This window comes from Anomaloglossus baeobatrachus, chromosome 12 (assembly GCF_048569485.1).
Source record: "Anomaloglossus baeobatrachus isolate aAnoBae1 chromosome 12, aAnoBae1.hap1, whole genome shotgun sequence".
NCBI lineage: Eukaryota > Metazoa > Chordata > Amphibia > Anura > Aromobatidae > Anomaloglossus > Anomaloglossus baeobatrachus.
The window spans coordinates 101,898,771-101,921,849 of NC_134364.1; the positions used below are offsets into that span (position 1 = coordinate 101,898,771).

The following is a 23,079-nucleotide window of genomic DNA, read 5'->3' on the forward strand; positions in this document are numbered from 1 at the left end:
GCAGCAGCTTGTTTAGATGTCCTTTTGTAGCCTTCTGACACTGCATTTTATGGTGAGGATGATTTTTTTCAGTGTCTTCTCAGTATAGAGCTGGATGCACCCCGTGTCCCCTCAGTATAGATGTGTATACACCCCATGTCCCCTCAGTATAGATGTGTATACACCCTGTGTCCCCTCAGTATAGATGTGTATACACCCCCTGTCCTTTAAGTATGGAAATGTATATACACCCTGTGTACCCTCAATATAGAGGTGTATATACTCCATGTCCTCTGTGTTGATATATACCCTGTGTCCCCTTAGTAGAGAGGTGTATATAGATCTTGTGTCCTCTCAGTAGAGCGGTGTATATAGACCCTGTGTCCTCTCAGTAGAGCGGTGTATATAGACCCTGTGTCCCCTCAGTAGAGCGGTGTATATAGACCCTGTGTCCCCTCAGTAGAGAGGTGTATATAGACCCTGTGTCCCCTCAGTAGAGAGGTGTATATAGACCCTCTGTCCCCTCAGTAGAGAGGTGTATATAGATCCTGTGTCCCCTCAGTAGAGCGGTGTATATGGACCCTGTGTCCCCTCAGTAGAGAGGTGTATATAGACCCTGTGTCCCCTCAGTAGAGAGGTGTATATAGACTCTGTGTCCCCTCAGTAGAGAGGTGTATATAGACCCTGTGTCCCCTCAGTAGAGGTGTGTATAGACCCTGTGTCCCCTCAGTAGAGAGGTGTATATAGACTCTGTGTCCCCTCAGTAGAGAGGTGTATATAGACCCTGTGTCCCCTCAGTAGAGAGGTGTATATAGACCCTGTGTCCCCTCAGTAGAGGTGTATATAGACCCTGTGTCCCCTCAGTAGAGAGGTGTATATAGACCCTGTGTCCCTCAGTAGAGAGGTGTGTATAGACCCCGTGTCCCCTCAGTAGAGAGGTGTGTATAGATCCCGTGTCCCCTCAGTAGAGAGGTGTGTATAGATCCCGTGTCCCCTCAGTAGAGAGGTGTATATAGACCCCGTGTCCCCTCAGTAGAGAGGTGTGTATAGATCCAGTGTCCCCTCAGTAGAGAGGTGTGTATAGATCCCGTGTCCCCTCAGTAGAGAGGTGTGTATAGATCCCGTGTCCCCTCAGTAGAGAGGTGTGTATAGATCCCGTGTCCCCTCAGTAGAGAGGTGTGTATAGATCCCGTGTCCCCTCAGTAGAGAGGTGTGTATAGATCCAGTGTCCCCTCAGTAGAGAGGTGTGTATAGATCCCGTGTCCCCTCAGTAGAGAGGTGTGTATAGATCCCGTGTCCCCTCAGTAGAGAGGTGTGTATAGATCCCGTGTCCCCTCAGTAGAGAGGTGTGTATAGATCCCGTGTCCCCTCAGTAGAGAGGTGTGTATAGATCCAGTGTCCCCTCAGTAGAGAGGTGTGTGTGTATATATCCTGGTGTCCTCTCAGTTGAGTTGTGTGTGTGTGTGTGTATATATATATATATATATATATATATATATATATATATATATATATATATATATATATATAAATCTCTGTCAGTGTGTGTAAAAGATAGATAGGTATATACATAGATATATGTATATATATATCTCTATATCTTGGTGCTGTGTGTGTCAGTGTGTGTATAGAATTGTGCTATGAGTCTCAGTGTGTGTGTATATATATATATATATATATATATATATATATATATATATATATATATATATATATACATATACATACACATATATAATCTGTGTGTCTGTCAGTGTGTGTATAGATGTGTGTGTATAGATGTGTGTGTGTATAGATGTGTGTCTGTCAGCGTGTGTGACTGTGTAGATGTGTGTGTGTCTTGTCAGAGTTTCCCGCCTCCTGCTCGCCGGGGCGCGCGCAGTGTTGGGGGGCGTGCTCTCCCCGCCGCGCGCTCCAGCTTCCCCCCTCGGTTATTATTTTCTGCGCGGCCCCGGTTGTGCGCTCCCGTGTCGTGTGCGCTCTGTGTCTCCCCGTCCGGTGACGCAGACTCGTCGTTGTGTACCACTGTGCGGCCTCTGCCGCCATATTACTTCTCCGTGCCCGTCGCTTCCCCGGTGTGTGTACGTGCGTGTGCTCCTCATGGCTGGCGGCCTGTAGTATCACACACCCCCTGTCCTCTCCTCGGCGGCCGCAGAGCGTTGTGGGGGAATCATGGCGGCCGGCAGCAGCGGAGGAGGAGGCGGCGGGAGTAGTAAGGCCTCTGCCGGGGCCCTGGAGGCCGCGCTGGACAGGAAGATGCAGGGAGTCACCAACACCATGGAGTCCATCCAGAGCCTGTCCTCCTGGTGCATCGAGAACAAGAAGCAGCACGGCACCATCGTGCACTACTGGCTGAAGTGGTTCCGCAGATGTGAGTATGGCGGCCCCGGGGACTACAGGGCCCAGCGTGCACTAATGTATGGGGACTACAGGGCCCAGCGTGCACTAATGTATGGGGACTACAGGGCCCAGCGTGCACTAATGTATGGGGACTACAGGGCCCAGCGTGCACTAATGTATGGGGACTACAGGGCCCAGCGTGCACTAATGTATGGGGACTACAGGGCCCAGCGTGCACTAATGTATGGGGACTACAGGGCCCAGCGTGCACTAATGTATGGGGACTACAGGGCCCAGCGTGCACTAATGTATGGGGACTACAGGGCCCAGCGTGCACTAATGTATGGGGACTACAGGGCCCAGCGTGCACTAATGTATGGGGAGTATAGGGCTACAGGGCCCAGCGTGCACTAATGTATGGGGACTACAGGGCCCAGCGTGCACTAATGTATGGGGACTACAGGGCCCAGCGTGCACTAATGTATGGGGAGTATAGGGCTACAGGGCCCAGCATGCACTAATGTATGGGGACTACAGGGCCCAGCGTGCACTAATGTATGGGGAGTATAGGGCTACCGGGCCCAGCGGGCACTAATTTATGGGGAGTATAGGGCTACAGGGCCCAGCGGGCACTAATGTATGGGGAGTATAAAGCTACAGGGCCCAGCGGGCACTACTGTATGGGGAGTATAGGGCTACCGGGCCCAGCGTGCACTAATGTATGGGGAGTATAGGGCTACAGGGCCCAGCGTGCACTAATGTATGGGGCGTATAGGGCTACCGGGCCCAGCGTACACTACTGTATGGGGAGTATAGGGCTACCGGGCCCAGCATGTACTAATGTATGGGGAGTATAGGGCTACAGGGCCCAGCGGGCACTACTGTATGGGGAGTATAGGGCTACCGGGCCCAGCGTGCACTAATGTATGGGGAGTATAGGGCTACAGGGCCCAGCGTGCACTAATGTATGGGGCGTATAGGGCTACAGGGCCCAGCGTGCACTAATGTATGGGGAGTATAGGGCTAAAGGGCCCAGCGTGTACTAATGTATGGGGAGTATAGGGCTAGCGGGCACTAATGTATGGGGAGTATAGGGCTACAGGGCCCAGCATGCACTAATGTATGGGGAGTATAGGGCTACAGGGCCCAGCGTGCATTAATGTATGGGGACTACAGGGCCCAGCGTGCACTAATGTATGGGGGCTACAGGGCCCAGCGTGCATTAATGTATGGGGATTACAGGGCCCAGCGTGCATTAATGTATGGGGACTACAGGGCCCAGCGTGCATTAATGTATGGGGAGTATAGGGTTACAGGGCCCAGCCTGCACTAATGTATGGGGAGTATAGGGCTATAGGGCCCAGCGTGTACTAATGTATGGGGAGTATAGGGCTACAGGGCCCAGCCTACACTAATGTATGGGGAGTATAGGGCTACCGGGCCCAGCGTGCACTAATGTATGGGGAGTATAGGGCTACAGGGCCCAGCCTACACTAATGTATGGGGAGTATAGGGCTACCGGGTCCAGCGGGCGCTAATGTATGGGGAGTATAGGGCTACAGGGCCCAGCGTGTACTAATGTATGGGGAGTATAGGGCTACAGGGCCCAGCGTGTACTAATGTATGGGGTATATAGGGCTACAGGGCCCAGCGTGTACTAATGTATGGGGAGTATAGGGCTACCGGGCCCAGCGTGTACTAATATATGGGGAATATAGGGCTACAGGGCCCAGCGTGCACTAATGTATGGGGAGTATAGGGTTACAGGGCCCAGCGGGCACTAATGTATGGGGAGTATAGGGCTACCGGGCCCAGCGGGCACTAATTTATGGGCAGTATAGGGCTACAGGGCCCAGCGGGCACTAATGTATGGGGAGTATAAAGCTACAGGGCCCAGCGGGCACTAATGTATGGGGAGTATAGGGCTACCGGGCCCAGCGTGCACTACTGTATGGGGAGTATAGGGCTTCCGGGCCCAGCGTGCGCTAATGTATGGGGAGTATAGGGCTACAGGGCCCAGCGGGCACTAATGTATGGGGAGTATAGGGCTACAGGGCCCAGCGGGCACTACTGTATGGGGAGTATAGGGCTATAGGGCCCAGCGTGCACTAATGTATGGGGAGTATAGGGTTACAGGGCCCAGCGGGCACTAATGTATGGGGAGTATAGGGCTACAGGGCCCAGCGTGCACTAATGTATGGGGAGTATAGGGCTACAGGGCCCTGCGGGCACTAATGTATGAGGAGTATAGGGCTACAGGGCCCAGCGTGCACTAATGTATGGGGAGTATAGGGTTACAGGGCCCAGCGGGCACTAATGTATGGGGAGTATAGGGCTACAGGGCCCAGCGTGCACTAATGTATGGGGAGTATAGGGCTACCGGGCCCAGCGGGCACTAATGTATGGGGAGTATAGGGCTAACAAGTCCCAGAATGCTCAGTCCTGAAATCTCATTCAGCACGGGCATCTTGAAAAATGTTGTCTGTAGGTCCCAGCATGCTTTATTCTTCCTTGCGCTGTAGCACTACAATAGTCGATGTGCGTGTCTAGGAGTTGTAGAACTACATGTCTGCGCTGTATAGCATCTAGTCCTAGCCCTCAATGCTCGGTGTGCATGTATGTGGGGGCAGTGTAGAACTAAAGGTCCTATCCTGCTCTTCTTAGTCCCTTTCTGTTCAGTAGTGCTGTAACACTCAGGTCCCAGCATGCTCTGCTCCCATTCTTCTTATGCTGTAGTACTAGAAGGCTAAGCACGCAGCTCTGGGAAGCGTAAAACTACAAATTCCAGCATGTCGCCTCTCTCTCACTCCCCCCCCCCCCCCCCCTCCATCCCCAATCGTGAAGAACTACAGTTCCCAGCATACTTTACCCTAAATGTAATGGCCTGCTGTGGTACAACTCCCAGCGGGCACCACCCTCAAGGTAACTAACATACTGCTGTACTATGGGGTATGAACCCTTCTGTCTTCTGATATATTTTGCTGTTTTGAGGCCAGTTTCTGCTGGCGTTTTATCAGTTTACCTTGTTTTGTGTTTGGCTAGTCATTTTTTTATTTCTGGTCTTGTTCTACCGTACTTGTCTGAAAGACAGTATAATGTGTAACAGGGAGGATGGGGATGCAGCTGCCGATCTTCATGCTGTGAGAGGGGGGACGGCTTGCTCCAAACTTTGAGCATACAGGGAAAGACATCTCCTTTTGGCTCTGGCCTTTTCGGTGGGGCACGTGGGCAGCGGTACACGAGACTAGAATGAGGACAAATGTCTAGAAGACCTTGTCCTCTCAAACAGCAAGAAAGTAACATATTGGCAGAAGCCATGAAACTGCAGCTCGACTCTTAAGCCTTGGATCAGCTGCCTCTGCAAGACTGGGGTGGTCTTCTCTGGCTGGGATATTTCTAGGGTCTGACCCTGGGAATCGCTGGTGCTTCCTTCTCTGTGTGGAGTCCTAAGCAAGTCGATCACTGGGGTATTCAGCAGAGGAGATCATCCTACAAGGTCCCAATCATTTTCCTACAGCCAGAGTGTCACAAACCACCGGGGGGGTCACTCAGAAATCCCCCGCGCTGGCTACCAGTACGTCACAATCGGGGGGTAACAAGTGGGGGTCACCCCTACTCTATACCTCCCGACCGACAGACAGAGCACGTGACGCGCTCTCTAGCGCCCCTCTTATAGTCAGGCCAATTATGGAATTGCCCGACAATAAGCAAGGAGGCCGCTATACTACTTATGCCGATTATTGAAGGGCCCCCGGCGAGAGAAGGGTATATATTCCCCCGACCTCCGCGGGCGGAATATATAAACTCTCCCCGAATCTCACTGGCCTCCCCACAATAATCCTTGGCACAACTCGCTGCCACCAACCGATTTACGGTAACTATTAGCCGAACACACAGACGTGGGATTCAAGATCGAGATAACAGAACAGCCCAAGATTAATTATATAATTTAATCGCCTAAGGCACACTAGAAACTACAATATATACAATAGGGAATCTACAGAATATACATATGTCAGAGTACAGTTACAGAGAAAGCATGGTTTACAACAGGTATGCAATTCAATCAGTTACCTTGTGCGTCTGGCCACAGGGGGGCGCTGTAGACCAGGTTTCCAGGAACTCTCTCACAGGTCTGTCCCAACCAGGCCCCCGAGCAGAAGAACGCTGGAAAATGGCCGAAGTAGGGTTATCAACCTGGGCAGATCCAGGTCCCCTCCTACCTTAGTGACCTCACAGGGAAGCACTGCCACTCCCCCTGCATGGATCAGAATTATCCAGCAAAGGGGATTTTGGCTATAACTTTGCCTGGGAGCGTCGTAGGCAGACGCCAATGCTCTCATTGTGACAGTTATGAATTTAGCTACAGAACGAGGGGACTCATGACCTGTCTGCCAGTTCCCCATTGGCTGATATCACGCCTGGGGCATTTCCCAATGTCCTGCTCCCATAAAAAGGGGGTGCCGGCATCGTCCACATGCGGAGACACCATTTTTATGGTTGCCATATTTATCGGAAATATGGCTTGCGAGATATGAACCATTTTTTACTGGAGTCGTTCTGTCTGGCTATTTCCATAGCCTTGCTAATTAGATAGCAGCTCCTACTACAGGGTGACGGCAGGGAGTCATCCTGTGTCCATTGTCCCAAAGCCACCTAATTTCCATATCACAGGACATGGCCATGGAGTTTGTTGCTAAACCAGTTGTGTGGGGGAAAGGGGGGTTGACACCAGGAGAGGGCTTCCTGACATACTTGAATATCATGATTTATCGTCATCTCCGGATTTACCTCACACCTCCCCCCTTTTGAGGGCGCTAGGGGGCAGCACACTCCGGTGTTCCCCCGTGCGCCCGTCCGCGACCTCTCCTTGTCGGGACAGCCCGTCTGCGTTACCGTGGTCACGGCCCCTTTTGTGGCGAATGGTGAAGTTGTATTGCTGGAGCGCAAGGCTCCATCGCAACAGTCGCCCATTCGTCCCAGAGACGGTGTGCAACCAGCTGAGGGGATTGTGGTCCGTCTCCACGATGAAGTGGCGCCCGTATAGATAGGGTTGCAGACGCTGCAGGGCCCACACTATGGCCAGGCACTCCTTCTCCATCGTGGAATAGGCAACTTCCCTTGGTAACAGCTTCCTGCTCAGGTACAAGACTGGGTGCTCTTGGCTCGCAGAGTCCACCTGGCTGAGCACCGCACCGAGGCCGAAGTCACTGGCGTCGGTCTGTACTACAAACGGCCGCGTGAAGTCGGCTGCCTGTAGCACGGGCGGGCTGGACAGGGCGTCCTTTAGGGCCCGGAAGGCTGTCTCGCAGTCCATTGTCCAATCGACTGCAGAGGGCAGCTTCTTCTTGGTGAGGTCCGTCAAGGGCTTTGCCAGGCTACTATAGCGTGGAACAAACCTCCTATAGTACCCAGCGGTCCCCAAGAAGGACATCACCTGCTTCTTGGTCCTGGGGGTGGGCCAGGATGCGATGGCCTCCACTTTCTCAGGCTCGGGCTTCAGCGTTCCCCCACCTACCCGGTGACCGAGGTACTGGACCTCGCTCATGGCCAGCTGACACTTTCCCGGCTTGATGGTCAAACCTGCCCGGTGGATCCGCCTGAGCACCTGTGCTAGATGCTCTAGGTGGTCCTCCCAGGTGGGACTGAAGACGGCAATGTCATCCAGGTACGCGGCCGCGTACCCTTCAAGTCCCTTGAGCAGGGTGTTGACCATCCGCTGGAAAGTGGCAGGGGCATTCCTCATCCCGAATGGCATCACCGTGGACTCGTACAGTCCAAATGGGGTAATAAAGGCAGAGCGTTCCCTGGCCTTGGGAGTCAGGGGGATCTGCCAATATCCCCGGCTCAGATCCATGATGGTCAGGTACTGAGCCCCGGCCAACTGATCGAGCAGGTCATCGATGCGTGGCATTGGGTACGCATCGGCGACCGTGACAGCATTGAGCCCCCTGTAGTCCACGCAGAACCGAGTGGTTCGGTCCTTCTTAGGGACGAGGACTACAGGCGAGGCCCAAGCGCTGTTGGATGCCTGGATCACCCCCAGCTTCAGCATCTCGTCAATCTCCTGGCGCATGTGTTGCTGCACTTCCAGGGAGACCCGATATGCTGAACGCCGGATCGGGGGATGATCCCCAGTGTCCACGTGATGGACAGCCAAGTCAGTCCTTCCGGGCTGGTTGGTAAACAACCCCCGGAAGGGGTGTAGGGTGGCCCACAGCTGGGACCGTTGGTCCTCCAAGAGCTGGTGGCCAACCTCCACATCCTCAATGGATCCGCCTGCCCTAACCTGGGCTAGCATATCCAAGAGGGTTTCCGCTTCTCCCTCCTCGGGCAGGTTGCACACGGGGAGCGCACATGCCTCCCGCTCATGATGTGCCTTCATCATGTTCACATGGAAGGGCTTCCGCCTTCCACGGGCAGGGTCCAGGGTGACCAGGTACGTCACAGGGTTGAGCTGCTGGTACACGAGGTATGGGCCTTCCCAGGCTGCCTGAAGCTTGTCCTGTGGTACGGGGACCAGTACCCACACCTCTTGACCCACTTGGTAGGTCCTCTCACAAGCGTTCTGGTCGTACCAACGCTTCTGACCGGCCTGGGCTTGAGCCATATTGTCGTGTACCAGTTGCGTCAAGGCCTGCATTTTGTCCCGGAAGCGCATGACATACTCGATAACCGACACTCCAGGGGTGGCCAAATCCCCTTCCCAAGCCTCTTTCACCAGAGCCAGGGGGCCCCGCACACGTCGCCCGTACAGGAGCTCAAACGGTGAGAATCCTGTTGAGGCCTGTGGAACCTCCCGGTAAGCAAATAACAGGTGTGGGAGATACCGCTCCCAGTCACGCCCATGGGAGTCGACCAACATCTTAAGCATCTGCTTTAAGGTGCCATTGAACCGCTCGCACAGGCCATTAGTCTGTGGATGGTACGGGCTGGCCACCAGATGTCGCACCTGGACTTGCTTACAGAGGGTCTCCATCAGCTGGGACATGAATTGGGTCCCCCGGTCGGTGAGCATTTCCTGGGGAAAACCCACTCGGGAGAAAATCTCCAGCAATGCGGTGGCCACCTTGTCAGCCCGAATGGACGACAAGGCCACTGCTTCTGGGTACCGGGTGGCATAGTCCACTACCGTCAGTATGAAGCGTTTCCCGGAGCTGCTGGGGATGGCCAGCGGGCCGACCAGATCCACAGCCACCCTCCTGAAAGGCTCATCGATGATTGGCAGAGATACCAGTGGGGCTTTGGGGCGTGGCCCCGCCTTCCCCACTCTCTGACAGGTTTCACACGAACGGCAGTAGGCAGCCACATCGGCCCCCATTTTTGGCCAGTAGAAATGCTGGTTTAACCTGGCCTTGGTCTTAGCGATCCCTAGGTGTCCGGCCATCGGAATCTCATGTGCGATCCGCAACAACTCCGTCCGGAACGGATAGGGTACCACCAACTGTCGGTCCCTGGGCCACGCCTCCGGTGAACCCTGCTGGACCGTGGCCCGGTACAGCCGTCCTTGGTCCCAGACCACTCGCTCCGGGTCCGAGTCCGAGGGAGGCTGTGCCGCCTGCTCCTTTAGAGCTTTCAGGCTGTCGTCAGCTTCTAACGCTGCCTGAAACTCCTGACTAGATGTGGCCAGAATCGACGAGACTGTCACATCTTCAGTCCGTACCCCGGGACCTGTGTCCTGGCCTCCACCTGACTCGGCTGCCACTTGGTCAGAAGGGGAAGAGCTATCGGACCTCCGGGAGGCCCCTTGGCTTCCAGCACTCCCACTGCGGGTGACAGCGGCCACAGCCGCTGCGACCGTGGGTCGTGCCTGCTCCTCCTCCGTTCCTGACCAAGTCGCCGGTTCAGGCAGACCTACCTGGCTTCCTGACACCCCGGTTGTGGGGGAACCATGCACCGAGATCTTACCTGGGAGCACTTCCGCTCCTGGACCGGCCCCAATCTCACCTGCCTGTTCCCCTCCTGCAGCAACAGAACCCCGCTGTGAAATCTCTGGGGACCCCACATTTGCTGTGGTAGCCCCCACCCCACACACTGGTCCTCCCCCTGCAGCACCCTGCTCTCTGCTTATCCCTGCAGAGGGCAACAGATCCCAGCTCACAGGCTGGTTACTTGTAGAGGCATTGTCACACCTTTCTCTGACCCCCTCCCCTGTCACAGCTGCAGCTGCGTGTGTGTCTATGGTGTCTGTGCAAGCAGAAATATCCGAGTTCACTCCCTCCTCCCTTACATCATTCATAGATAACACATTAACATTGTTAGGAGTCATGTCAATACTGGCTGAAGGTTCAGCCCTTGGTTGGGGCCCAAACTGGGAGGTTATCTGCCCCAAATCTGTCCCAAGTAGCACGTTTGCAGGGATCCGATCAGTTACCCCCACCTCCCTCACCCCTCGCCCTGCGCCCCAGTCCACATAAATGTCAGCAACAGGCAGCGCCGGGTCAATGCCTCCAATCCCGGAGACAGCGAGGGTTTTTCCCGGGATCAAGTCTTGGGGGGACACCATCTCAGGCCGCACCAGAGTCACCTCCGAGGCGCTGTCTCGCAGTCCTATGGTCACAGACCGGCCGACGGTGACAGGTTGGAAGCTGTCCAGGGACCTACCACCACCCCCACCCACACAATACACCTTGGGCGGCCCTTGGGACGGGGACGGAGCCGGGGCCTTGGGACGCTGAGGGCACATGGCCTTGAAGTGTCCAGGTAGGTTGCACTGGTGGCACCGTCTTGGCTCTGCCACGGGCCTGGAGAGGGGAGTTGAGGGGGACACCCCCTGCAGTCTAGGGGCAGGTGGGGCAGTCGCAGAGTTCATCTTACCCCCTCTCCAGGTGCTGCTGGTGGCTGCTCTCCTGGCTTCAGGAGCCCGATTGTTGGTGTAGTCATCTGCCAGGGCAGCTGTAGCCGTGGATCCCTTTGGCTTCTGGTCTCGGATGAACTGGCGGAGATCCTCAGGGCAGTTCCACAAGAGTTGCTCCGTGATGAACAAGTCCAGGATCTCCGGTCCGGTGGAAAGCTGCAGGCCTTGGGTCCAGTGGTCGGCAGCTCGGGCAAGTGCCCGCCGGTGGTCAGCCCAGGAGTCCTTTGGTCCCTTCTGCAGCGTCCGGAACTTCTTGCGGTAGGACTCCGGGGTGAGGTTGTACTGTTGGATCAGGGCCCGCTTGATGGTGTCGTAGCCCTGATCCGCCTCAGCAGGCAAGTCCCCAAGGATATCCAGGGCCTTACCCCTTAAACGGGGGGTCAGGTATTTGGCCCACTGGTCCTTGTTCAGATGATGCTGCAAGCAAGTCCGTTCAAAAGCAGTCAAGAAAGAGTCCAAGTCTCCATCCTTCTCCAGCACTGGGAAGTCCTCAACACGGACCTTTGGAAGTTTGGTGTCTGGAAGGTCACAAGTGGCTGATGAGGGCCGGAGCTGAGCTAGCTGCAGCTGGTAGTTACGCTCTGCCTGGCGCTCTTCACGCGCTGCTTGCCGCTCACGCTCGGCCATGAGTTCCTTGTAGCCCTCCCGGTCTCCAGCCTGGCGTAGGGCCATAGCCATTTGAAGAAGGCTATCCGAGCCTCCCAGGCTCGGTGGAATGGCACGTGGTGATCTGCGGCCCGCTGCGGAGCCTGGTGCTTCACTGTCCATTGCAGAGCGGAGGGCTGGCATCTGGCTCGTTGAGGACCCTTGGGCGAGCTGCTCCTCATCTTGTCCAGCAGTGCCCGGTTGTGCAATGTCCTCTGCAGAGCTGTTTTCTGGCGTCGAGCTCCTGGAGGACTCGTGGGCAACCTCCTCATTGCTGTCCACAGCACCGTCCTCCCTCTCTTCGGCTCCTGCCTTAGCATTGGCCAGTTGCATAGCTCTGCTCCTGGTGCCATCAGCCATTCTTGCAGACTTTTGGTCACTGACACAGAACTGACACCTGATGCCTCCACACACCTTACAGTATCTGCACTCTGACACTCTAGTGTTGAGCTGGTCTGAAGACCCCAGCAGCCACAGCTGCTGCAGGCAGTCTTTAGTGTCTGGGAGTATGGGTCTCACACTCACACACACTATTATCTCGATCCCACCGCTATGCCACCAATATGTCACAAACCACCGGGGGGGTCACTCAGAAATCCCCCGCGCTGGCTACCAGTACGTCACAATCGGGGGGTAACAAGTGGGGGTCACCCCTACTCTATACCTCCCGACCGACAGACAGAGCACGTGACGCGCTCTCTAGCGCCCCTCTTATAGTCAGGCCAATTATGGAATTGCCCGACAATAAGCAAGGAGGCCGCTATACTACTTATGCCGATTATTGAAGGGCCCCCGGCGAGAGAAGGGTATATATTCCCCCGACCTCCGCGGGCGGAATATATAAACTCTCCCCGAATCTCACTGGCCTCCCCACAATAATCCTTGGCACAACTCGCTGCCACCAACCGATTTACGGTAACTATTAGCCGAACACACAGACGTGGGATTCAAGATCGAGATAACAGAACAGCCCAAGATTAATTATATAATTTAATCGCCTAAGGCACACTAGAAACTACAATATATACAATAGGGAATCTACAGAATATACATATGTCAGAGTACAGTTACAGAGAAAGCATGGTTTACAACAGGTATGCAATTCAATCAGTTACCTTGTGCGTCTGGCCACAGGGGGGCGCTGTAGACCAGGTTTCCAGGAACTCTCTCACAGGTCTGTCCCAACCAGGCCCCCGAGCAGAAGAACGCTGGAAAATGGCCGAAGTAGGGTTATCAACCTGGGCAGATCCAGGTCCCCTCCTACCTTAGTGACCTCACAGGGAAGCACTGCCACTCCCCCTGCATGGATCAGAATTATCCAGCAAAGGGGATTTTGGCTATAACTTTGCCTGGGAGCGTCGTAGGCAGACGCCAATGCTCTCATTGTGACAGTTATGAATTTAGCTACAGAACGAGGGGACTCATGACCTGTCTGCCAGTTCCCCATTGGCTGATATCACGCCTGGGGCATTTCCCAATGTCCTGCTCCCATAAAAAGGGGGTGCCGGCATCGTCCACATGCGGAGACACCATTTTTATGGTTGCCATATTTATCGGAAATATGGCTTGCGAGATATGAACCATTTTTTACTGGAGTCGTTCTGTCTGGCTATTTCCATAGCCTTGCTAATTAGATAGCAGCTCCTACTACAGGGTGACGGCAGGGAGTCATCCTGTGTCCATTGTCCCAAAGCCACCTAATTTCCATATCACAGGACATGGCCATGGAGTTTGTTGCTAAACCAGTTGTGTGGGGGAAAGGGGGGTTGACACCAGGAGAGGGCTTCCTGACATACTTGAATATCATGATTTATCGTCATCTCCGGATTTACCTCACACAGAGCTTCTAACTTTTCGGTCTTCTAGATCTTGTTGATATATGTAGTACATGTAGTGACGCTTAAAAATGTAAAAAAAAATAATTAAATAAAACTAAGAGCTCAGTGCGCCTTCCGAGCCTCGTCCAGGTGTCGCTCTAGTCTAGGTCAACCTGACTTTTATTTTTGGTAAGCTGTGGTGTTGACCAGTGTGGTTCTGCCCAGACAGGTGACTTCCGCAGCTAATCACTGAATGCATTGGTGATGTGCATTTACCTAGTGAGTGAGGGGAGCAGAGTTGGGTGCAGACGGCGTGTGTGAGGGTTCTTAGTGACTGGTGAGAAGGTGAGCTGTTTGGTGGCCAGCAGACTCCTTTCACACTACTGCTCTCAATTGTAAGCAGAGTAGGGTTTGCAGTAGTTGGCTCGGTACTAAGCCACATCTGTCAAGTTGAGAGGAACGATGGGTTCACGTTTGTCTGCATCAATAACGTATGTCAGCTTGTCACTATCACATAAGCCTGACAAAGCGAGCATTTCTGCAACTATTTTATGGATATGTATCTATTAGTGTCCACTGGTGGTTAACAGGGAAGCACATGGCTGCACTAACCAGATCAGGGGACAGAGGAAGAAGAGGCCAGTAGTGGTGTGTGTGTGTGTGTGTGTGTGTGTGTGTGTGTGTGTGTTTCTCTCCTCTCCCCAAGTTGGTTTACCCAATGCTTCCTGAGAAAATGTGGATTTACTTTTCCTAGATTATGTGCACACTGAGTCTTTTTGCAGAATTTTTGGAGCAGAAACTCCCAGGTTTAAAGGGAACCTGTCAGGTCCCATGTACGTTCTGACCTACAAGCAATGTGATGTGTGGCCTAACCTTTCTACCCTTGCCTGTGTTGTAATATTGTGTACTATGAATGTATAAATAAACGTTTTATTACTTACATATTCCCTATGTAAATGATCAGTGGGTCTAGTCCCCTGGGCGTTGCATCGCCCCGTGGGCGTTTGCATGCTTTCCGTGGTATCACGCCCCTGTGGGCGTGATATGGATTTACATGAGCGACGTCACCGTCAGCTCCTTGAGATCCTGTGCGCTTGCCACTCGCGCAGCCTTCTTATCCGGGTGTCTGCTTCTCTTCTTCAGACGCGCTCTGCGCATGCTCAGAAGGCTCCTGCGCTCCATCGACCATTTTCAGAGCACGTCTGAAGTCGAGAAGCAAGCACCTGGATAACAAGGCTGTGGGAATGGCAAGCGCACACGCGCGGGATCTCAAGGCTCTGACAGTGACATCACACATGTAAATACATGCCACAGGGGCATGATACCACGGAAAGCATGCAAACGCCCAAGGGACTAGACCCTCTGATCATTAACATAGGGAATATCTAATTATTAAAACGTTTTATACATTCATATTACACAATATTACAGCACAGGGATGGGCAGGAAGGGGTTACTAGGCCACACCTGCTCCTGCTTGTAGGTCAGAATGTATATGGGACCTGAAAGGTTCCCTTTAAGGAGACTTTGGTGACTTTCTGCTTGGGTTATTCTCCAAAAACTCCTGGAAAAATAAACCTGCACCTCCAAATTACCACAATAAATTGATGGTTTTTTTTCTGCATTAACCCCTTCAGCCCCCAGCCTGTTTTCACCTTAAAGACCCGGCCATTTTTTGCAATTCTGACCAGTGTCACTTTGACAGGTTATAACTCTGGAACGCTTCAACGGATCCTGGCAATTCTGAGATTGTTTTTTCGTGACATATTGTACTTCATGTCAATGGTAAATTTAGGCCGATATTTTTTGCGTTTGTGTGAAAAGTTTGGAAATTTGGCGAACATTTTGAAAATTTCGCAATTTTCAAAATTTGAAATTTTATGCCCATAAATCTGTGAGATATGTCACACAAAATAGTTACTATGTAACATTTCCCACTTGCCTACTTTACACCAGCGCAATTTTCGAAACAAAATTTTTTTCCGTTAGGAAGTTAGAAGGGTTCAAAGTTCATCAGCAATTTTTCATTTTTCCAACAAAATTTAGAAAAAAAATTTTTTAGGTACCACATCACATTTGGAGTGACTTTGAGAGGCCTGGGTGACAGAAAATACCCAAATGTGACCCAATTCTAAAATCTGCACCCCTCAAGCCCGCTACACACGCTTCAATATATCTCACAATCCGTCGTTGGGGTCAAGTTGTAAGTGACGCACATCCGGCATCGTTTGTGAGGTATCTGCGTGTGACAGCTACATGCGATCAGGATTGAACGCAAAACCGTTGATCGCAAACACATCGTATCATTCTCTAGAATTGAGCGTTTTGTTGCACGAACCTAGTCAATTGTAACGTGTGACATCCCTCATACGATTTTGTTGTCTGATGCTATGTGCGCAGGTGTGCGCTCTGCACCGCAGCTTAAAAAAGGTCTGCTTCAGAGCGCAGCTGAAAAACTGCGTTCTGAAGCGCCTCACAATGTCTGTCATGTACTAATCTCTGTCAGTCCGTCACTATCTCTGTCCCTCACTCTCAGTCCATGTCAGTCTATCTCCCTCTCTCATATACTCACCGATCCCCGATCCCTGGCGCTGCACGGCATTCACACTGCTCCGGCGGCTTTTACTGTTTTGAAAAAGCCGGCCGCCCATTAAACAATTTCGTATTCCCTGCTTTCCCCGCCCACCAGCGCCTATGATTGGTTACAGTGAGACACGCCCCCACTCTGAGTGACAGGTGTCACACTGCACCCAATCACAGCAGCCGGTGGGCGTGTCTATACTGTGTAGTGAAATAAATAATTAAATAATTAAAAAAAACGGCGTGACGTTCCCCCCATTTTTAAAACCAGCCAGATAAAGCCATACGGCTGAAGGCTGGTATTCTCAGGATGGGGAGCTCCACGTTATGGGGAGCCCCCCACCCTAACAATATCAGCCAACAGCCGCCCAGAATTGCCGCATACATTAGATGCGACAGTTCTGGGACTGTACCCGGCTCTTCCCGATTTACCCTGGTGCGTTGGCAAATCGGGGTAATAAGGAGTTATTGGCAGCCCATAGCTGCCAATAAGTCCTAGATTAATCATGTCAGGCGTCTATGAGACACCCTCCATGATTAATCTGTAAGTTACAGTAAATAAACACACACACCCGAAAAAATCCTTTATTAGAAATAAAAACACACACATATACCCTGGTTCACCACTTTAATCAGCCCCAAAAAGCCCTCCTTGTCCGGCGTAATCCAGGATGATCCAGCGTCGCTTCCACCGCAGCTGCATGGAGGTGACCGGAGCCGCAGCAGACACAGCCGCTCCGGTCACCTCCATGCAGCAAATGAAGACAGCCGTGCGATCAGCTGCTGTCACTGAGGTTACCCGCGGCCACCGGTGGATGCAGCGGTGGCCGCGGGTAACCTCAGTGACAGCAGCTGATCGCGCGGCTGTGTTCATTTGCTGTGTGGAGGTGACCGGAGCGGCTGTGTGTGCTGCAGCTTCGGTCACCTCCATGCAGCAGCGCTGGATGCGACGCTGGATCATCCTGGATTACGCCGGACAAGGAGGGCTTTTTGGGGCTGATTAAAGTGGTGAACCAGGGTATATGTGTGTGTTTTTATTTCTAATAAAGGATTTTTTTCTGGTGTGTGTGTTTATTTACTGTAACTTACAGATTAATCATGGAAGGTGTCTCATAGACGCCTGACATGATTAATCTAGGACTTATTGGCAGCTATGGGCTGCCAATAACTCCTTATTACCCCGATTTGCCAACGCACCAGGGTAAATCGGGAAGAGCCGGGTACAGCCCCAGAACTGTCGCATCTAATGTATGCGGCAATTCTGGGCGGCTGTTGGCTGATATTGTTAGGGTGGGGGGCTCCCCATAACGTGGAGCTCCCCATCCTGAGAATACCAGCCTTCAGCCGTATGGCTTTATCTGGCTGGTTTTAAAAATGGGGGGAACCGCACGCCGTTTTTTTTTAATTATTTAATTATTTATTTCACTACACAGTATAGACACGCCCACCGGCTGCTGTGATTGGGTGCAGTGTGACACCTGTCACTCAGAGTGGGGGCGTGTCTCACTGTAACCAATCATAGGCGCTGGTGGGCGGGGAAAGCAGGGAATACGAAATTGTTTAATGGGCGGCCGGCTTTTTCAAAACAGCAAAAGCCGCCGGAGCAGTGAGAAAGCCGTGCAGCGCCGGGGATCGGGGATTGGTGAGTATATGAGAGAGGGCTGCTAACTTCAGTTACTCAGGAGATTAGCGGTCACCGGTGAGTCCTTCACAGGTGACCGCTAATCAGGACGCGACACAGACAGAGCCGCAGCATGGCAATGAAGTCGGGTGAAGTTCACCCGAGTTCGTTCTGACAGTGCGGCTCTGTCTGTGTCTGCTGTCATCTGCCATTCAGCTCTGCTACATGGCTGTCTGTGTCTGCTGTTAGCGGCCATGTAGCAGAGCTGAATGGCAGATGACATGGTAAAAACGCATCCCTAAACATTACACACGCTTGGCAAGTCAATAAATAAAAAAAAAAAAGGTGCTCAATGCATACGTCACAGAACACATGATCTAAAGGATCGCACACAAAATTGACCATTTTAACATAGACTACTAACGCTCGTGTGACAGCAAATGAACGACCAACGTGAAATCTCATAGATCCCGTATGCAACCTGGGCGTGTCACATCGCAAATGCGATTGTACAACTAATTGCAACGTGTAAAGTGGGCTTTACTCTGCTCAAAACCACATCCAAGAAGTTTATTAACCCTTTAGGAGCTTTACAGCAACCAAAGCAATGTGGAAGGAAAAAATGAAAATTTTACTTTTTTACACAAAAATGTTACTTTAGCCATAAAATTTAGCATTTTCACTAGGGTATCGGGAAAAATGCACCATAAAATTAATTGTGCAATTTCTCCTGAGTACACCGATATCTCATATGTGGGGGAAATCAATTGTTTTGGCGCACGGCAAGGCTCGGAAGAGAAGGAGCATCATTTGAATTTTTGAAAGCAAAATTGTCTGGAATAATTAGCAGATGCGATGTTGCGTTTGGAGACCCCCTGAGGTGCCTAAACAATGGAGCTCCCCCACAAGTGACCCCATTTTGGAAACTAGACCCCTCATGGAATTTATCTAGATGTTTATTGAGCACTTTGAACCTCTGGGGGCTTCACAAAAGTTAATAACTTTGAGCAATGAAAATAAAATAAAAAAAAATTACCACGAAATTGTTACTTCAACCAGGTAGCTTTTTTTTTCACAAGGGTATCAGGAAAAATTGCAACATAAAATGTATTGTGCATTTTCTCCTGAGTACACAGATACCTCATATGTGGTGGAAATCAAATGTTTGGGCGCACAGCAGGTCTCGGAAGGCAAGGTGCGACAATTGACTTTTCAAACGCAAAATTGTCTGGAATCGTTAGTGGATGCCATGTTGTGTTTGGAGACCCCCTGAGGTGCCTAAACAATGGAGCTCCCCCACAAGTGACCCCATTTTGGAAACTAGACCCCTCATGGAATTTATCTAGATGTTTACTGAACACTTTGAACCCCTGGAGGCTTCACAAAAGTTAAGAATGTTCAGCCGTGAAAATATATATATATATTTTTTTTACCATGAAATTGTTATTTCAACCAGGTAGCTTTTTTTTCCACAAGGGTATCAGGAAAAAATGCACCATACAATGTATTGTGCAATTTCTCCTGAGTACACAGATACCCTCATATGTGGTGGAAAGTAATTGTCTGGGCACACAGCGGGGCTCAGAAGAGAAGGAGCGCCATTTCACAGCAAAATTGGTTGGAATTATTAGCGTACGCCATGTTGCGTTTGGAGACCCCCTGAGGTGCCTAAACAATGGAGCTCCCCCACAAGTGACCTCATTTTGGAAACTAAACCCCCATGGCATAAATCTACATGGGTAATGAGCACTTTGAACCCTCACGTGCTTCATACATTGAGGCATAAAAACAAAAAAGTACTTTTTTTTTCCACAAAATGTTATTTTAGGCTCCATTTTTTAATTTTTACAGGGGTAACAGGATAAAGTGGACCGCAAAATTTGTTGGGCAATTTGTTCTGAGTACGCTGATACCTCATATGTGGCAGAAAAACACTTTTTGGGCACACGGCAGAGCGCCAGAGGAAAGGAGCGTCATTTGACTTTTTAAATGGAAAATTAGCTGGAATCGTTAGCCGCACCATGTCGTGTTTGGAGAGCCCCCTGTGCCCAAACAGTGGAGCTCCCCCACATGTGACCCCATGTTGGAAACTAGACCCCCCCCCCCAATACAAAGAAATATTAGTTTGGCATAATAAAAAATACAGACGTCAGTAAAAAAAAAAAAATATATGCAACGGACACTAAGGCAAGCGCCACACGTGAGAGCAATGCACAAATCTCGCATCGCATTACCCGACACAGCCGCACACTCCTGTCTGGAAGAGAGCGACCGTGCCGGATGATGCGGTGTGAGACTCGAGCATCGCTCTCATGTGTGGCACTGGGCTGACCCTTACAATATTCAGTAAAAAATACTGTAGTTGATGATTACTACAGTATAATTTTACTGGCCCTAAACTAAGTTTATTTGTATTTCTTTCTTAGTTTACAGAAAAAAAAATTAGGACGAACGCACAGATGTACTGCAAAAAGGGGGGGACTAGGTGGGATGGAAAAAAGATGGATGGAGGATAGAAGGGCGCAACGGATGCAGGAGCGGCGGAGGATGGGTGAGGGGGCACGGCGGAGGATGGGAGGGCGTGGCGGATGGAGGAGCGGTGGAGGATGGGTGAGGGCACAACGGATGCAGGAGCGGCGGAGGAAGGGGGGGCGAGGGGAAGGGTGGAAGGGGAGTGGGAGATGAGATTGGGGATAGCTACCTTACAGAATGGATCTAGGCAGCAGGATTGCAGCAGATCCGGGAGGGGGGAAGAGGGGGCAGAGGATTAAGGGGATGGGAGAGAGCAGGCAGCAGATCAGGGAGGGGGCAGAGGCTGATGGGGGAGTGAGGTGGCAGATGCAAGGGCGCAGAGGCTGATTGGGGAGTGAGGTGGCAGATGCAGGGGCGCAGAGGCTGATTGGGGAGTGAGGTGGCAGATGCAGGGGCGCAGAGGCTGATTGGGGAGTGAGGTGGCAGATGCAGGGGCACAGAGGCTGATAGGGGAGTGAGGTGGCAGATGCAGGGGCGCAGAGGCTGATGGGGGAGTGAGGTGGCAGATGCAGGGGCGCAGAGGCTGATGGGGGAGTGAGGTGGCAGATGCAGGGGCGCAGAGGCTGATGGGGGAGTGAGGTGGCAGATGCAGGGGCGCAGAGGCTGATGGGGGAGTGAGGTGGCAGATGCAGGGGCGCAGAGGCTGATGGGGGAGTGAGGTGGCAGATGCAGGGGCGCAGAGGCTGATGGGGGAGTGAGGTGGCTGATGCAGGGGCGCAGCGGCAGATGGGGAGAGTGTGGTGGCAGATGGGGAGAGTGCGGCGGCAGATGCAGGGGCGGTGGAGCAGCTGATGGGGAGAGTGCGGCGGCTGATGCAGGGGCGGTGGAGCGGCTGATGGGGAGAGTGTGGCGGCTGATGCAGGGGCGGTGGAGCGGCTGATGCAGGGGCGGTGGAGCGGCTGATGGGGAGAGTGGAGCGGCAGATGCTGGGGAGTGCGCAGCGGCAGATGCTGGGGAGTGCGCAGCGGCAGATGCTGGGGAGTGCGCAGCGGCAGATGCTGGGGAGTGCGCAGCGGCAGATGCTGGGGAGTGCGCAGCGGCAGATGCTGGGGAGTGCGCAGCGGCAGATGCTGGGGAGTGCGCAGCGGCAGATGCTGGGGAGTGCGCAGCGGCAGATGCTGGGGAGTGCGCAGCGGCAGATGCTGGGGAGTGCGCAGCGGCAGATGCTGGGGAGTGCGCAACGGCAGATGCTGGGGAGTGCGCAGCGGCAGATGCTGGGGAGTGCGCAGCGGCAGATGCTGGGGCGAGCAGTACCTGATGGGGCGAGGGGAGCGGCAGATGCTGGGGCGGGGGAGCGGCAGATGCAGGGGCGAGTGGAGCGGCAGATGCAGGGGCGAGTGGAGCGGCAGATGCAGGGGCGAGTGGAGCGGCAGATGCAGGGGCGAGTGGAGCGGCAGATGGGGAGAGAGCAGTACCTGATGGGGCGAGTGGAGCGGCAGATGCAGGGGCGAGTGGAGCGGCAGATGCAGGGGCGAGTGGAGCGGCAGATGCAGGGGCGAGTGGAGCGGCAGATGCAGGGGCGAGTGGAGCGGCAGATGCAGGGGCGAGTGGAGCGGCAGATGCAGGGGCGAGTGGAGCGGCAGATGCAGGGGCGAGTGGAGCGGCAGATGCAGGGGCGAGTGGAGCGGCAGATGCAGGGGCGAGTGGAGCGGCAGATGCAGGGGCGAGTGGAGCGGCAGATGCAGGGGCGAGTGGAGCGGCAGATGCAGGGGCGAGTGGAGCGGCAGATGCAGGGGCGAGTGGAGCGGCAGATGCAGGGGCGAGTGGAGCGGCAGATGCAGGGGCGAGTGGAGCGGCAGATGCAGGGGCGAGTGGAGCGGCAGATGCAGGGGCGAGTGGAGCGGCAGATGCAGGGGCGAGTGGAGCGGCAGATGCAGGGGCGAGTGGAGCGGCAGATGCAGGGGCGAGTGGAGCGGCAGATGCAGGGGCGAGTGGAGCGGCAGATGCAGGGGCGGTGGAGCGGCAGATGGGGAGAGAGCAGTACCTGATGGGGCGAGGGGAGCGGCAGATGCTGGGGCGGTGGAGCGGCAGATGCTGGGGCGGTGGAGCGGCAGATGGGGAGAGAGCAGTACCTGATGGGGAGAGGGGAGCAGCAGATGCTGGGGCGGTGGATCGGCAGATGCTGGGGCGGTGGATCGGCAGATGCTGGGGCGGTGGATCGGCAGATGCTGGGGCGGTGGATCGGCAGATGCTGGGGCGGTGGATCGGCAGATGCTGGGGCGGTGGATCGGCTGATGGAGAGAGCAGTACCTGATGGGGAGAGGGGAGCGGCAGATGCTGGGGCGGTGGATCGGCAGATGCAGGGGCGGTGGAGCGGCTGATGGGGAGAGAGCAGTACCTGATGGGGAGAGGGGATCGGCAGATGCTGGGGCGGTGGATCGGCAGATGCTGGGGCGGTGGAGCGGCTGATGGGGAGAGTGCAGCGGCCGCCGTGACGCTCTCCTCCCGCTGCGCCACCCCCTGCATCTGACGCCGCTTGCTCTTACTGCTGAGTAGCGGCGTCACATGCAGGAGCGCAGCGGGAGAGCAGGGGGCGAAGCACATGGAGCAGGGCAGTGGTGGATCGGGGGCTGTGACTCACAGATGGGCACCAGCAGGGATCGCTCTCCTCAGATTCCACGGAGGGAGACGCTGAGGAGAGCGATCTCCTACAGCGAGCTCACCCGGTCCCAGAGGCACGGTGCTGCTTGGAGAAATCGGTCACAAGG

General features: G+C 53.6%; 1 protein-coding gene across 2 annotated transcripts in view; it reads left to right on the top strand.

Annotated features, from left to right (window-relative positions):
* The first annotated feature begins 1,903 nt into the window (after positions 1 to 1,903).
* RPRD2 (regulation of nuclear pre-mRNA domain containing 2) overlaps positions 1,904 to 23,079 on the top strand; it is a 90,442-nt gene continuing 69,266 nt past the window's right edge. For both annotated transcript variants that reach the window (XR_012727652.1, XM_075329938.1), the window contains exon 1: positions 1,904 to 2,350. Coding sequence is in view for 1 of the 2 variants with exons in the window: in XM_075329938.1 (XP_075186053.1) it covers positions 2,152 to 2,350 (199 nt within the window). In the remaining variant the exon portion in view is untranslated. The remainder of the gene's footprint in view (positions 2,351 to 23,079) is intronic.